General features: G+C 42.6%; 1 protein-coding gene across 5 annotated transcripts in view; it reads left to right on the forward strand.

The window, feature by feature from the left end:
• CDK17 (cyclin dependent kinase 17) overlaps window positions 1-12,265 on the forward strand; it is a 124,659-nt gene that overhangs the window by 46,442 nt on the left and 65,952 nt on the right. For all 5 annotated transcript variants that reach the window (XM_044280577.1, XM_044280576.1, XM_044280575.1 and 2 more), the window contains one exon: window positions 6,721-6,858. In XM_044280577.1, the coding sequence (XP_044136512.1) occupies window positions 6,741-6,858 (118 nt within the window). In that variant the 5' untranslated portion in view covers window positions 6,721-6,740. The remainder of the gene's footprint in view (window positions 1-6,720; window positions 6,859-12,265) is intronic.

Raw genomic sequence — 12,265 nt, forward strand, 5'->3', positions numbered from 1 at the left:
AAGTAAGTCAATGAGCCTCTCAGGATGAATTAGCAAATTTGCATGACATCAAAGGAAATATTGAGTGTGCTCACAGAGGGAGTGATCAGAGCTGACTTCAGTAACCAGACTCCCTGTATGCCACGGGGCAGACCCAACTACTAAACTCCAACCAATACCATCTTCTAACATGTTTATTCATCACAAAACCAAAGACTTCCCTTGTTTCTGTAAGGAATTTGATGTTTTGCTTTTTGTGTGTGTTGTGTTTTTTTTGTTTTTTTTTTGTTTTGTTTTTTGGAGGGGGTTGCTGTTGTTTTGGGTTGGGGGGAGATGTTTCTTTCTTCTCTAGCTCCCCAGGGGTTGGATTTACTGACCCCAGTGTATGGAATTTATGGTATGAAGCAAGATCCTAGATAGAATCTCTCCTAAGCTCATGATGAGGCCAGAAAGCTATTCTTCCTTTACAAACAAAAGTCATGGCTGTCTTTAGTATCAGGGGTCTTCATAGTGCAGTTATGCCTGAAAGCTGTGATAGCTGCAAGGAGAGTCTCCCTCTGTATTTTAATTCTTCACTGTTTTGGAGAAATGTGATTGCAGTCAGTGAATGTAATCATTGTTTGTTAGAGGGTGAAAACATGCAAGGCTGTTTTACTCATGCAATTTCCATAGATGGGGAGCAAGCTTATCAAAAGCTGAAGGACCAGGAAACCTCATCCATTACTTAGTTCAAGAATTATTACACAAAAAGGTGTAATATTTAATAACTATAAAATTAGGCACACAGAGAAAATGAGCATTGGCTGCCTAAGGCTACTTTCACACTAGCGCTTACGTTTTCTGATATTGAGTTCCGTCATAGGGGCTCAATACCGGGAAAAAAAGCTTCAGTTTTGTCCCCATTCATTGTCAATGGGGACAAAACTGAAAAGAACGGAATGCTCCAAAATTCCGTTCCATTTAGTTGCATTTCCATACCGGAGAGCAAACCGCAACGTGTTGTATTTTGCTTTCCGTCCTGGGATGCGGAGCAAGACTGATCCGGCATGACCCCCAATGCAAGTCAATGGGGACTCATCCGTTTTGTCTGGCACAATAGAAAACTGATCCGTCCCCCGTTGACTCTCAGTGGCGTTAATGACGTATTATCTTTAACATAGCCAAGATGGATCCAACTGTATCCGTTCATAACAGATGCAGACGGTTGTATTATCGGTAACGGAAGCGTTTTTGCTGAACCCTGCCAGATCCAGCAAAAACACTAGTTTGAAAGTAGCCTAAGATACTTTAAGGGTTTTTCCCAGCTCCTGATATTGATGACCTGTCATCCATATCCAATGGGTGGTAGTCTGACATCCCACACCCACATCAATCTGTACTGATCAGTGGACCGAGCGGTTTACTTACAGTACTCCTGAAGTCAGTGGGGGCAGTGTTGCAGCAACCTGCTCTGTCAACTTCAGAATGGACTGAGCTGGGTAGTTTCTGCACTGACCTTTGGTGACTGAGCTACAAGGTACCAGCTGATTGGCTGGAATGCGGGTGTCGGACCCCTGCCAGTCTGATATTGATGGTCATGTATATCAAAATCCTGAACAGCCCATTTAAAGGGGGTTGTCAAGTCATTGATGACCTATCATCAGAATAGGTCATCATTATCTGATCAGTGGGGCTCCGACAACTGGCACTCCTGCCAATCCTTGCAAGCACTGCTTCCTATTTATTACACTGCAATTCATCTTGGGAGTGCTGTGTAATACAAGTACCCACTCCATTCAAGTGAATGGAGCGAGTGCTTGTAATTACAGTAGGCCACCGCTCCGCAGGTGATGACCAGGAAGTGGCACGCTCATAGAGTACTGCCTCCTCGTCTCACAGCCAATTGGCGGGGGTGCCAGGTGTCGGAACCCCATGCCGATCGGATATTGATGACCCATCCTGACGATCATCAATATTAACGGCTGCACAACCCTTTAAGGCGGTATATTACATTGTAAGGCTCCCCCATACGTGTCGTCCCATGAACATGTCCAGTAAAGGTAACCTCTCATGGATGGCATGTTATAAAGCAGATGGGTGGTTCTAGTCCGTGATTGACAGCTATCTTCATTTAGACAATCCTTCAGGAAAGGCTGTCGATCACTGAGAGAACCACCCACTGGACTCAGAGATATGAATTAATAAAATACAAGTTATACTGAATCTTTTCCCAAAACTATATATACAATTGCTCAGCTCCTCCTGCTCTATACCACGCTGCCCACAGATCGAACTGCACGTTCAGTGTGACAGGATATACTTTGAACTAATGTCTGCTATTTCGATAGGGGGAAGCGCATAAGTGGCCTCCAAAGACATCTGTTGCCACTTATCTCTATAGGGGGGGGGGGGGGGGAAGAGAATAAATAGGACAAAATTTGTTTAAAATCCATCCTGTTCAGCACTTGTTTCCTCCTCCTGGGTAACATCAGGGACTCTTGAGTTTTCCCACATTAGGTTGTTCTGTTGGTGAATTTTGTGCAAATTTTCTTGATTTTAAAAATTATATTTTTTAAGTGTTTTGATCAGCTTTACTTTCAGAAAGACAGACCCAGTAGTTTGCTCAGTCTGTTGAGGAGTCTGACGTACAGCAATATTGGGTGCTCCTAAGTGCCAACAGAATGTGGAGAAAGGCCAGGGAAACAGTTGCTTTCCTCCGTTCATGATACCATAACCAACTAAATTAGGCCTCGTGTATGCATTTTGCGTTCTGCAAGTTGTGGATCCATAAAATATGGATACCGTCTGTGTTGCATAAACAATTTTTACGGACCCATTGACTTTAATAGGTCTGTGGTTTGCATATTGTGGCCATCTATAGAACACGTTCAATCCAGTTGAGGAACGGACATACGATGTGGAAAGCATGTGGCTCATCCGTGTGCTTTCTACATCTATAAATTTGTCTGCTCGGCAAAAAGATAGACTATTGGGATCATTTATCAAACTGGTGCAAAATGGAACAGGTTTAGTTGCCCATAGCAACCAGATTCCACTTTTAAAAGGTTTTTAACAGTAGAAATTAATTTCTGAAGTTATTACCCGAAGTCTCGCGAGACTTCGCAAAGTAATAACTTCAGCTCATCTGACAAAGTTTTATGCGAATTGACTTTGGATATTTCATCCGAAGCTGATTCGCTCATCCCTAGTAGCCATACATCTTTCCATTCACACGTCCGTAGAATGGGTCCGCATCCATTTAGCAAATTCCGAGATGGGTGCGGACCCATTCATTCTCTATGGGGCAGGAATGGATGCGGAGAGCACACAGTAAGCTGTCTGCATCCGCATTTCCGGATGTGCCCCCGATCTTCCGGTCCGCGGCTCCAGAAAAAAAAAAAAACATGTCCTATTCTTGTCCGCAGTTGCGGAGAAGAATAGGCAGTTCTATGGGGGTGCCGGCCGGCTGTATTGCGGATCCGCAATACGCTACGGATGTGTGAATGGACCCTTAGGCTACTTTCACACTGGCGTTTTGGCCTTCTGTTTGTGAGATCCGTTTAAGGCTCTCGCAAGCGGTCCAAAATGGATCAGTTTCGCCCTAATGCATTCTGAATGGAAAAGGATCCGCTCAGAATGCATCAGTTTGTCTCTGTTCAGTCTCCATTCCGCTCTGGAAGCGGACACCAAAATGCTGCTTGCAATGAGCCAAACTGTTCCGTCCTGGCACACAATGTAAGTCAATGGGGATGGATCCATTTTCTCTGGCACAATAGAAAACTGATCCGTCTCCCACTGACTTTCAATGGAGTTCATGATGGATCCGTCTTGGCCATGTTACAGATAATACAAACGGATCCGTTCATGACGGATGCAGACGGTTGTATTATTGTAACGGATTTGTTTTTGCAGATCCATGACTGATCCGCCCAAAACGCGAGTGTGAAAGTAGCCTTAGATTTGTGTCAGCCAAACCCACCCATCTAATGTGTATGGGGTCTCCCAATCCTGCCACATTCATTGATGACAGGGGGTTAAGGATCATACATGTTGAATTTTAATGCCTAAACTTTTTTTTTGGGGGGGAGATAAGCCCCTGTCACTGGCTTTCTCCCCATTCACTACATGCACACCCTCAAGTGAGCTAAGCATGCATATGTATGGGGGAATTGGGGGAGATAGCAGTCAGCTGAACAAGCTTTTGTCCCACAGTTATTTCCTATGGCCAACTTAAAGGAAACGAGTCACCCAAAATTTTACCTCCCAGTTAAAACCAGATGGCAATAAATATCCTTTTTTTTCCCCCTGGTCGCAGATTTTTTTATTTTATTTTTATTCTGTAATTACAGATATTTTTAATTCTATTCCTTGAACATGATTATGGGGCCTGCCATTTTGTCTGAGCTGTTCTTAACAGCATTTAGAAAGCATTAAGAAAATTGCTTTACAGCAGCCCAAATAGACACAATGGTGAGGAGGGGATCCTATTGATTTTAAATTGGAATGTTTTCTAGGCTTGCTCTGTGACCTGTGCAGAGGTCATTGTACAAGGAAAGAATAGATCAGCTCTGACAATCGCCTATTGTGAATGGTGGATCCTGTCTGATCTATACACATATGTGATATCATTACAGGCAGGAATATAATGACAGATAAGCAGGTAACTGCAGTAAAGTGATCTGTACAGACCAAGAAGTGGCGCCTATTATTAGGCTTAGTGGCCAGTGTGAAAACTGCAGGATTTTATGTTTTGTTTAAATATAGATATTCACATAGAAAATTTAAAAATTCTTTAAATCATGTTTTTATGTTTAACATATTTCTAAACAATGGGTCATTTTTTTTATGTCAAATTTCCTTTAGGAAAATGGAAACAATCTTTAACAATGAGGTATTCTCTGTTATATATAAGCCATGAGTAGTCACAGTCCAACCCTCCTAACAATGTGTCTTTTTATTATTAAAAAGAAAGTTTGTCTTCTCAGTAATATAGGAGAGGAAATGACGGGAACAGTGTGGAAAGACGAGATCACCAACCAGGGTAATAGGAGAGTGCTGAGAATGATGGAGGAATAAAAGGGAGGAACCACTTTAGAAATCCTTGTTAGACAGATTATCATGAAATACCGTACATGTATGGTAGCAGCCTCCCTACCTTTCCACAGTTGAGGGTGTAACTTGACCAAAGTTTCTAAGCATTTTGAGGTATGTGGCTTGTTGTCTCCCTATACTCAGGAGAGAATTGAAGGGCCATCCATTGGAACCAGGCGTTGGAGAACGTAGAGGTGCCCTTAGCCAGAAAATGAATGAGATCTATGAGCTTTGTGTCATGGCTCTTGCAATTAATTTTCCAATTGTTGGAGTGTCTCTGCTCTTCCACAGAGTCTATATACAGGATGTGTTAGCACTTAAAGGGGTTGTCTGGGTTCAGAGCTGACCCTGGACATACCCTTATTTTCACCCCGGCAGCCCCCCTAAGCCTAGCATCGGAGCATCTCATGCTCCGATGCGCTCCCATGCCCTGCGCTTAATTGTGCAGGGCAAGGTCTCTTTTGTTTTCAATAACACACTGCCGGGCGGAAACTTCCGCCTGGCAGTGTGTTTGGTGACGTCACCGGCTCTGATGGGCGGGCTTTAGCGCTGCCCTAGCCGTTTTACTGGCTAGGGCTGCCTGCACTAAATCCCGCCCATCAGTGCCAGTGACTTCACTGGACTTCCTGGCAGCCCCATGGAGAGCCCGGTTCAAAAAAGCCCAAAAAATGCCTTTGCAGGGCATGAACTGCTGCGATGCTCAAGTCAGGGGGGCTGCCTGGGTGAAAATGGAGGTATTTCTGGGTTCAGCTCTGAACCCGGACAACCCCTTTAACTTGCCAACCAGACATCTGGTAAATGCAATGATGGAGGATTCTCCAGGGCATCCGGATGTTCACATGGCAGACTTTTCCACCATCCGCCTCAGGTTAATGCCACGGTTATGCATTTTGTATGCCCCATTCGGTGGGGCTAATCCATGTGCAAAATGTCCACTGTGGTTTGTGCGCCAATAAGGGACCTTAATGCGTCTTTGAGATTTGTGTGGAAATCATCAGCGGCTATATGGACTGTAACGTGGAGAGCTTCTGTGCAGATTTGACGTCTGTGTACAACACCCATCGTGTGAATAAATTGGTTTACTTTTACTGCTGGCATAGGAGACTGGTTCCAGAACCAGGACACTTCTGATGTGTTGTGGCTCGGCCTCTCTCTCTGCAGACATCCACTGTATTTTGACATGTGGGTAAAGGCCGTAGGTTTTTTGTTCTTGGTAGCATTCTCTCTGGCCAGACTGAGCTGCCCCCGCGTTCTTGCCAGTGAAGGTCAAGGTATTATATTCTGGATTTCGCTATCAGACTGCTCGCTTTTGCAAATGTTGCCCAGTGTTTAACTTTTTTTTTTCTAATGCTCTTTGATATTGGCTCATGCTCAATTTATGACCGTAAACCTTGAAGCTGTGTGTATATAGTGGACGAGGCTTGCTTTTTATAGGCTGTTTGGTTATGACTTCACTGACTGCGTCTGCTGAGTGTTATTGACTTGTAAAATGTGAAAAGCATAAGTATCTTGTAGAATTATCTTTATACATACATTGCTTGTGTACTAACATCTTGTTTCAGCAGAGGAGTACAATAATCTAGAGTTTTCTTCTAACCCTGCATCACAGCTAAGGTTGAAATGGTTGTCTTAGTTTGTCCGGCTAAACAGTTGCCATCCTTTGTTTTACAGGCTCATTTTATAACTGAACCATGAAGAAGTTTAAGAGACGCCTTTCACTGACTTTGAGAGGCAGCCAGACAATAGATGAATCTCTATCAGAACTGGCAGAGCAAATGACTATAGAGGAGAACAGCAGCAAAGACAACGGTAAGTGACATTTTGTGTAAAAAGAGCTTTCTAGCATAGATGTGGTTTGGGGTTTTTAAGCTCTTGTCTATCACCTGTGATACTTCTTAGAACTTCTGGGTCCTGTGGTTTCTTTTCTCCTCTACCTTCTTCGGTCTACGGTTCTGAGGTGCATTTCCAAAACGGACTTCACGTTGAGTTAAATGGCATTGGTTGTGGCAATAGACGGCCTTTTGCACTGGCCAGAAAATATGTGGGGGGGGGGGGGGGGGGAGAGAGAGAGAGAGAATCTACTTTCTTATAGGGGTTATCCCACGAAAATGATCACCTCGCCACAGTTTGATCATGGGGGGGCGGACGGCAACCACTGGCACCTCCTGCAATCCTGAGAACTAGGGGTCCCTGAGTATCCTCCCTGAATGGAGTGGTGGTGCACATGTCAGTCCACCACAGTATTCAGATCTGTGGAGCTAGCAGAGTGCTGTCTATTCAGCTTCATAGATGTAAATGAAATCGTGGACTCTGGGCGCTTTCCATTCTGAGGATTCACTGGATAGGTGATAAATATATTCGTGGGATAACCTCTTTAGATTATAACCTGTGCATCCAGGAGTCATATTGTTTGTGCAGAAATGGCACACATTTACAAAGCACTTTACATAAGGCTTTGGTGTAACCTGCAAATGATCACGTGCAGTATTTTAGCGTTTTTTTTTTCTTGTCTGCCGAATTTCGAGTGGACTCAAGTGAGACAATGTTTAGACCAACCAGAATACATGAAAATGCCACATACGCTGGCAACAAACTCCTTTTTTCTCATACCATTTGGAGGGTTCATTTCCTAAAGCTGGATTTACACTGCCTGTTGGACAGATTATTGGGAACAAATGTTCCGACAAGCACTAATTCCCGATAATCCACCTGTGGAAAGTTGCCGCTGATCACTCTATGAACGAGCAAAACGCTTGTCCATTGGGTTATACATCTCTCATGCAGACACCTAAATTATCGTTTCTGGGCAGCATTGTGCTAGTAAACAGCTCCTTGGGCGTCTTACTTGCCTCATTTATATATATGAGCACCAAAATGACTCACAAAAGTGAGTACCCGTGCAGAGCCAGCACGTGTGGTAAAACACCAAAAAAGAGAAAATAGGGCTCGCACTAAATAGTATTATGAATATATAAATTTTATTAGTGTCTCCATATGAGACAAATCACAATTAAAACACATAGGAAACAATGGATGGTGAAAAATGAGCACACAGAATGACATGGAGCACGACCAAATTACTAAGAAAGGCAAATAGATACAAAAATGAGTATATAGATATAGTACTAAGTGTGCATGTAAATCAAATAGAATGTTAGTAATACATATAATCAGGCAAAGCTATACAGGCTAGGTAATGATATCATACATAGTGAAACCAAAGTCTGCATATAAAGTGACCAGTGCACATAGTCAGAATAGATATATAGCCAACGCTGAGTAAATCATTATAACGCCATAAACCAACTACCTGTATAGTGCTCCAGCAACCCCGACGCACGTTTCACGCAAGGCTTCTTCAGGGGGAAGTGTGTGTGTATATATATATATATATATATATATATATATATATATATATATATATATATATATATATATATATATATATATATATATATATATATATATATAAATTTTACACAATAAAAGCGCACAGAGCTATGGGGACTGGATATTGCAGAGTGCCAGCGGCAATCTAGCAGCCCATGTCCTCAGCTTTATACACAAAATCCAGATGACGTGTTCCCTTTAATGGATTTGGTGCAAATCACTAGAAGTTCTTAGTTTGCTTTTTTTTGTACTAGTCTATGTGGGGAATGAGTTTTTTGTCGAACAATAAAATTGTTTTTATGCTTCAAAAATTAAAACTTAAAAAAGTAGTCACAAAATAGCAAACCTCTTCTCACAATGGCTACCTGACTTTGCCGCAGTGCTGCATTTGTATCCAACAGCCTGACACAAACAAAAAAATGATGAGGTTTAACCTTAACATGAAGCTCCGACCTAGACTCTTAACAGGATGCAAACTGCATAGTTTGGGAGCCACGAGCTGTGATATACTTATTGAGCTTGCCACAACAATTGATCACAGTATTGTTTGTTCAGTGCTAAGGGTGCTTACTGTTGTCAGGAGACCTCTCTGTATCTTGTGACACTGGAGATGTCGGTGCCATCTGTAAATGGAACAATAAATATTCTGTTGGCTAAGGATAAATGTCTACTGTAGATGTAGCTGAGAACACTTTCTGTAAAGCTTTTAAAAGTACGGTAGGCTGTTAGAGCAGTGGCTAGATCGAAAGGAAACTTAAAAACACTCACTAAGGACAACTATCACTGTACTGGGTGCAAACCTTAAACCAGACCTCCAAAAGTAAAGCTACATTTTGAAAAACTTTTGATCAGTATACAATAAAATAATTAACAAATAACCATATACAGTACACAGAAGGCCAATGCCAAAACGCCACTGGCTCCATTATAACACCAGGGCTATACACCATCAAAAGCAAGTGATGCAACAGGAATAATTGTAGTGCCAGCTACATTATGGACTAAGACACTACGACTTTCCCAAAATGTATCTGTGATGGGCAAACTGCGGCTCTCCAGCTGTTGTAAAACTACAACTCCCAGTATGCCCAGTCTGCCTACAGCAGGGCATGATGGGATTTGTAGTTTTACAACAGCTGAAGAGCCTACCTATTAGACCCTTGGAGATCCCCTTTCTAGTTCCATTGAGTTTCTTTACAAGTCTGCGTCTATCAGGGAACACAATAAGGGTTCAAATACAACAGGTAGAAGAATAGATGAAAAAACACCTCCATATAGAATAATTGCCCGTCTCAGAGCGGAGCCATTTACTATGACCCCTTTCCATCCTGTGGCCCTACAGTTATACATGTTGCATCACTTGGTTATGTTGGTGTATCTTATCAGCGTTACTGTGCACCCAGTGTTGATTTGTGTGTATAGTGTTTTTAGGGGATTGATGGCCTAAGGTTTGGTTGACCCATTATGGGTGTTTGATCTAATAGGGCCTTTACTAATTTCACTGATGTTTCCCTAAGGCTGTTATCCAGGTGGCCCTTTAAATGGGTTAGTCAAGTTGTAAACACAACTTGGCCAAAACTCAGGGACAGAAAACTAAGGACCCCTGTGATTATTGTAGTTCCAGTGATGGGGACCATCAAAGGTCAGACATTTATGACCTACCTTATTGGATAGGGGATAAATGTGGTTTGTGGGAAAACCTCTATGGCCCCTCAGGCAAGGTCAAGAGACCTTCTCAGGCCTTCTGATTGCCCAGACAATAATACATGAGGAAAGCATGGCAATGTATAGTGCAGTGCAGTGCAGATCTAGGTGTCCATCTGGTTTAAAATCTTATCCCCCTGTATAAATCAAGCCTTACCAAATTATTCAGATTGTTCATTTTATTATAGTTGATATTTTGGAGGTAGTTTCGGAGTGGAAACCAGTATGATATGCATTTTATGCAGGAAACTTTTTTTTTTTTTTTTCTCGTTTTTATTACTGAAGTTCCAGAGATCAAGAATGACAGAATGAGTCTGCTGGCTCGCTTGCCATCGCACAAATGAGGGCATATCAAAGGAATGTTGTACTTGAGCCAACTTTTATTATTTTAATGAACACGGTTGATTGACAGTCAAAGGCAGTGTCACATCTGTGTGAGCGGCTCTCTGGAGATGTGCAAGGGTTTTGATCATGCTTGGAATGATCTGGTTATGTGTAAGAGATGATTGTCAAATCCCAGCAGAGATACTGGAAGGATGAACTGGTCTACATATGACGGCACAGTCAGGTACTAGGCATGTTTGTGTCATTCGGTGACTCATTGACCTGTGTATTACTGTTTTCCATACGCGCTTTATAACAAATCGAGCACGATACAGGGAATTCCAATGGTGACGCCGAGAAACCTGCTAGATCCCTGCAGAGATGAATATTTTAACGTTTCCTATCACTTTACTAAAGCATTTGCCGACTGCTATTGTGATGTAATGAAAAGAAGTCATTCTCAGAGTGGCTTTTATGCTCCCATTCCCTCTTATCCAAATGACAGTAAGGCCTCATGCACACGACAGTTTCGTTTTTTGCAGTCCGCAAAACACAGAAGCTGCCTGTGTACCTTCCGCAACTTGCGGAACGTAACAGGCGGCCGATTGTAGAAATGCCTATTCTTCTCCGCAAAACGGACAAGAATAGGACATGTTATATTTTTTGTGTGGGGCAACGGATGCGGAAAGCACACAGAGTGTCTATCCTGCCGCTCACACTGTTTTGATAAAGGCACTTGCATGTTCCGAAACGCGCGTCACCTCTTCCATGAGTGGTGAATAAACCGGATATAATTGCAGTATAAAGGAGTGCCGGTTCTTCCTTCATTTAAGCACACTGAGTGCTGTTCGCATCTTCTGCGGCCCAATTGAAGTGAATGGATCCTTTTTGCAGCTCGGATGCGGACCACAACAACGGTCGTGTCCATGAGGCCTTACGGTAAAGAGCACATTAACGTTATGGCTTTACCTTTTTCATATGCATTATGGCCCACATTTACTATTGTGGTTATGCCTGAATTCTGGTGTGAATTGCAGTCTGCTGCATCTCATTTTAGGGGCTAGAATACGGTAACCTCCAGTGTATCTAACTCTGCTTCCCCAGCAGTACAGATGACTACTAGTATATAGTTACTAGTCTGTTTGTTTGGGTAGTATTGCTATGGTATGTTTTATATTGGGGGCTGTAGAGGAGTATAAACCTTTCAGCACTTCACTTTCCTCCAAAAAATACAAGCTAGCCGTGCCGTGATATATTTTCTGAGGCTCAAGGTCAGAGCATGCCTCTTAGATTCACTTGCTCACTATTCCTTTGGGTACTTTCTCTATAAGTGGCATTGACATGGATCTCAAAGCAGCTGAGAGGCTATTATTGTTAAGCTGACTTTCAGGAATCTGGTCTTCCCTTTCTATAAAGACACCATTGAATAGCTAACTCGCTGTATATTGGCTGCCATTGAAAACATAAGTCTGTCCTTTCCGTTGTTTTTCACCCACAAGGCCTATTGACTGTGTAGTCCTTGCAATCAGTAAGTTAGAATTCCTCATTTTATAATGCCCTCCTATTTCTCTCACCCTTGGCATGTAGTGTCCAAATAACAGTGGCAGAACGTTTGGAAATTATACCACCACAGACTGCCAAGGAGTACTGTTCGGCAGGAGCACAACTGCTAGAGAGGGCAATTAATATCACAATACAGTGCACAAGAGGAGAATACACTCCTATGTCGCCCAAAAAGAATAGGCTCCTTTAGGGTCCATTCACACATCCGTTTTTTCTTTCCTGATCTGTTCCGTTT

The sequence above is a fragment of the Bufo gargarizans genome, chromosome 2, assembly GCF_014858855.1.
Source record: "Bufo gargarizans isolate SCDJY-AF-19 chromosome 2, ASM1485885v1, whole genome shotgun sequence".
Lineage (NCBI taxonomy): Eukaryota > Metazoa > Chordata > Amphibia > Anura > Bufonidae > Bufo > Bufo gargarizans.